This window comes from Brachyhypopomus gauderio, chromosome 8 (genome assembly GCF_052324685.1).
Source record: "Brachyhypopomus gauderio isolate BG-103 chromosome 8, BGAUD_0.2, whole genome shotgun sequence".
In the NCBI taxonomy this organism is placed as follows: Eukaryota; Metazoa; Chordata; class Actinopteri; order Gymnotiformes; family Hypopomidae; genus Brachyhypopomus; species Brachyhypopomus gauderio.
In genome coordinates, this window is record NC_135218.1 from 3,639,778 (window position 1) to 3,643,093 (window position 3,316).

General features: G+C 39.7%; 1 protein-coding gene across 1 annotated transcript; it reads left to right on the forward strand.

Annotated features, from left to right (window-relative positions):
* The first annotated feature begins 1,792 nt into the window (after positions 1-1,792).
* On the forward strand, positions 1,793-2,725 carry LOC143521014 (odorant receptor 131-2-like). Its single transcript, XM_077013607.1, has one exon. It carries the CDS (start codon positions 1,793-1,795, stop codon positions 2,723-2,725), a length of 933 nt encoding a protein of 310 aa, XP_076869722.1.
* Positions 2,726-3,316: the final 591 nt, after the last annotated feature.

The following is a 3,316-nucleotide window of genomic DNA, read 5'->3' on the forward strand; positions in this document are numbered from 1 at the left end:
TGAAATGTGATCACTCTTCCCAAATGGAGGCAGAGGAATGTATTGGTATCCACTCTGGACGTTTGAATAAACATGGTCCAATGTGTTTTCTCCTCTTGTTGGGCAGGAGACATGCTGGTAGAGCTTGCAGACCGACCGGAGATCAGTTTTATTGAAATCTCCTGCGACAATGAGCGCTGCGTCGGGGTGCCGGTTCTGCTGGGTGTTAATGGCATTAGCTAGCCTGGCTAGCGCTAGCTTAGCATCAGCCTGTGGTGGTATGTAAACAGCCCAGATGAGGACAAAGCTGAACTCACGTGGTAAATAATGGGGTCTGCATCAGAGAAGGATGAATTCCAGATCCGGGGAGCAGAACCTCTCGACCACAGCTGAATTGGTACACCACCGGTCATTAGTAAATAAACAAAGTCCGCCACCCTTTGTCTTCAGTGAGTCGGCCGTGCGATCAGCGCGGTGAGCAGCCCGGTAGCATGATAGCTGAATCTGAAATGCCGCTGTGAAGCCAGGATTCAGTAAAAATAGACACACAGCAGTTCCTAGTTTGGCGATCTGTAGCGACTCGGAGTCTCAGTTCGTCCAGTTTGTTGTCCAGTGATCGTACATTTGCAATCAGTAGTGTGGGAAGTGGTATCCGAGTTAGCTTAGCTAGCCTGACACGGACATCCGGCTCTGGTCCCCCTCTTTTGTTTGCGTCCGCATGCCCGCCGCCTGCGTCTTCCGGTCAGCTGTAAGGACCGCCGGTTCTCACAATGGACGGCGAGGGGTCCACAAAAGGTAGGCTGAAAGTAACGTTCTTACAGTGCTTACCGATGTCTAGAAGCTTTTCCCTATCGTAGCTTATGCTGGGTTTGCACATCTTTACAGACAGTACAGTAGACAAACAATAAGACACGAATGCAAACAAAATATTGCACTTTTTGTGGGAGCAGCAGCCGTAGCCTGGCGCTGCCGGAAGTAATGGAGAAGTATGGAGATGCCTGTGGCAGAGGCCTGGGAAATTAAAGAAAAAGTCTAAAAAACATCTTCTGATTTACTTCAATTCTTCTTATTCTTCCAATATCCTGAGCAAAACTCCCAAAATTAAACAACATTTTTGGTCAGAATTTCCAGTGTTCTGAAAACTGCTCTGTTTTCTGCACTCATCTATTGGTCTGTGTAATAGACTGGTGGAAAAATAAACAAGATGTTGAAGTTTATGATTATGTTCATTGACATAATTCATCATTCATCATTCAAACTTAAATTAATATTTCTCATGTTAAATACTGAAATGCGATTAATTTCGATTAATTAATTACAACGCTTCTGATTAATTCGATTAATTTTTTTAATCACGTCTCACACCTAATATATATATATATAATTTAGAATTTGATTATTAAAATCCATTACACATTACAGTTCATTAAAGCTGTAATGTTGGATGCAAGTTCTTAGGCTTCTGAGAAATCCAAGTTATGGTGGAGTTTGATATTAGGGTTGGTTTCTCTCTGAGTAAGTGGACTGTAGTGAAGTGGAACAGAGTGCACCACACACATCCAGAGCAAATCTGAGTCTCAACCCTGAAACCCAGACACATCTCACTATATAAACCTCTCACTCACTGACTGAATGACCACTCTGACTGCTAATTGCATAAATGAAGACACCATTTCCACAGTTGTTTGTGTGCATGAAAATGCTACCTTAATTTACCTGTTTACCTGAGTAAAAGAAACGTAGAAAAATATTTTCACTTTTTCATAAGATAATTTCCTTTCGGAATATTGCACACATTTTTTGTTCATAGGCAATGAACTCCTCAATGAATCAAATGAGAATACAGGACACATTTGAAGAAGCTTTCAGCAAAAATTTCATCATTGTTTTTTTTGGATTTATAATCATTTGCATCAATGGAACATTTGTTTTCACTTTTATGAAAAGTTCAGTTTTCCACAGCGATCCAAGATACATTTTATACATACACTTGGTTATCAATGATATGCTTATGCTTTTTGTGTCTGTGACTCTCTGTGTAATATCATATGCATGTAAAAGTGTAGACCTTTCATTATGTTGTATGTTATTACTCATAGTCTCAACCACTCACAAGAACACTCCACTGAACCTGGCTGGCATGGCAGTGGAACGTTACATTGCTGTCTGCAAACCACTGCATCACCCTCAGATCTGTACGGTTCCCAGAACGTGCATCCTGATATGTTTGATATGGGGAATTGGAGTTATCCCTGGACTGACAGACCTGCTGATAGCTGCCATCACTCACACACTGTCCGTATCCAACACTGTGACTGTCTGCACTTCAACGTTACTTTACAACACAGTTTACCATATAGAGCTATGCAAAGCTATGCAATGTATTTATATGGCAGCTGTTTGGCTTGTCCTTATTTACACTTATTATCGAGTGCTGGTTGCGGCAAAAAAAATGATGGTTGACAAAGTTTCTGCCAAAAAGGCTCAGAACACGATCCTTTTGCATGGGGGCCAGCTGTTGTTTTGCATGCTGTCCTACACAACTCCTGTGCTTGACATTGTTCTTGTACTTATTTTTCCTGCTGATCGGACAAAAATTTTATTCTTTAATTACCTGCTGACAAACATACTACCACGTCTGCTAACACCGCTTATTTATGGGGTTCGGGATCAGAAATTAATCCAACACATGAAAAGACATATCTTATGCAAGAATATTGTAAAAATTCAGTCAGTCAAGCAATGACAGCAACAAAATAACAAATGTTTTTTTGCATTCTGGGATTCCTGTCTCAAAATCTGTTGTTTTTAAAATTGTATTATCTGCTTCTTAGTGCTTGTTTTTCTCACATTAGATAACATTTAACAGCACAGCAGTTACATAATTGATAAGACATTTGAAACATTTTTGGAAAGGCAGCAGTGACATCATGTTTTTTTATTACTTTTATTATTTTCTTAGAATAAATGTGTCATGCTATGGAAGCACCCTGTCCTGTTGTGACAATGTGCTTGTCCCGTAGGTGGGTCTGGTCCATTAGGAAACCAGACATCTGAGGGTTGTTTGTCTGTCTATATACAGGTGCATCTCAATACATTAGAATATCATCAAAAAGTTAATTTATTTCAGTAGTTCAATAAAAAAGTGAAATGCCCAGTTTGGATTTTCATAATCATCAACATTACCAGAAATACAATTTTTGCATTGAATTACTTTCTGATGATATTCTAATGTATTGACATGCATGTATGCATAATTAGGATTTGTTCATAGGTTTTGAGTTTGTGGACTTTATCCATCAAACCCTCCCTTTTCCTTGAGACCTGTGATCACTTC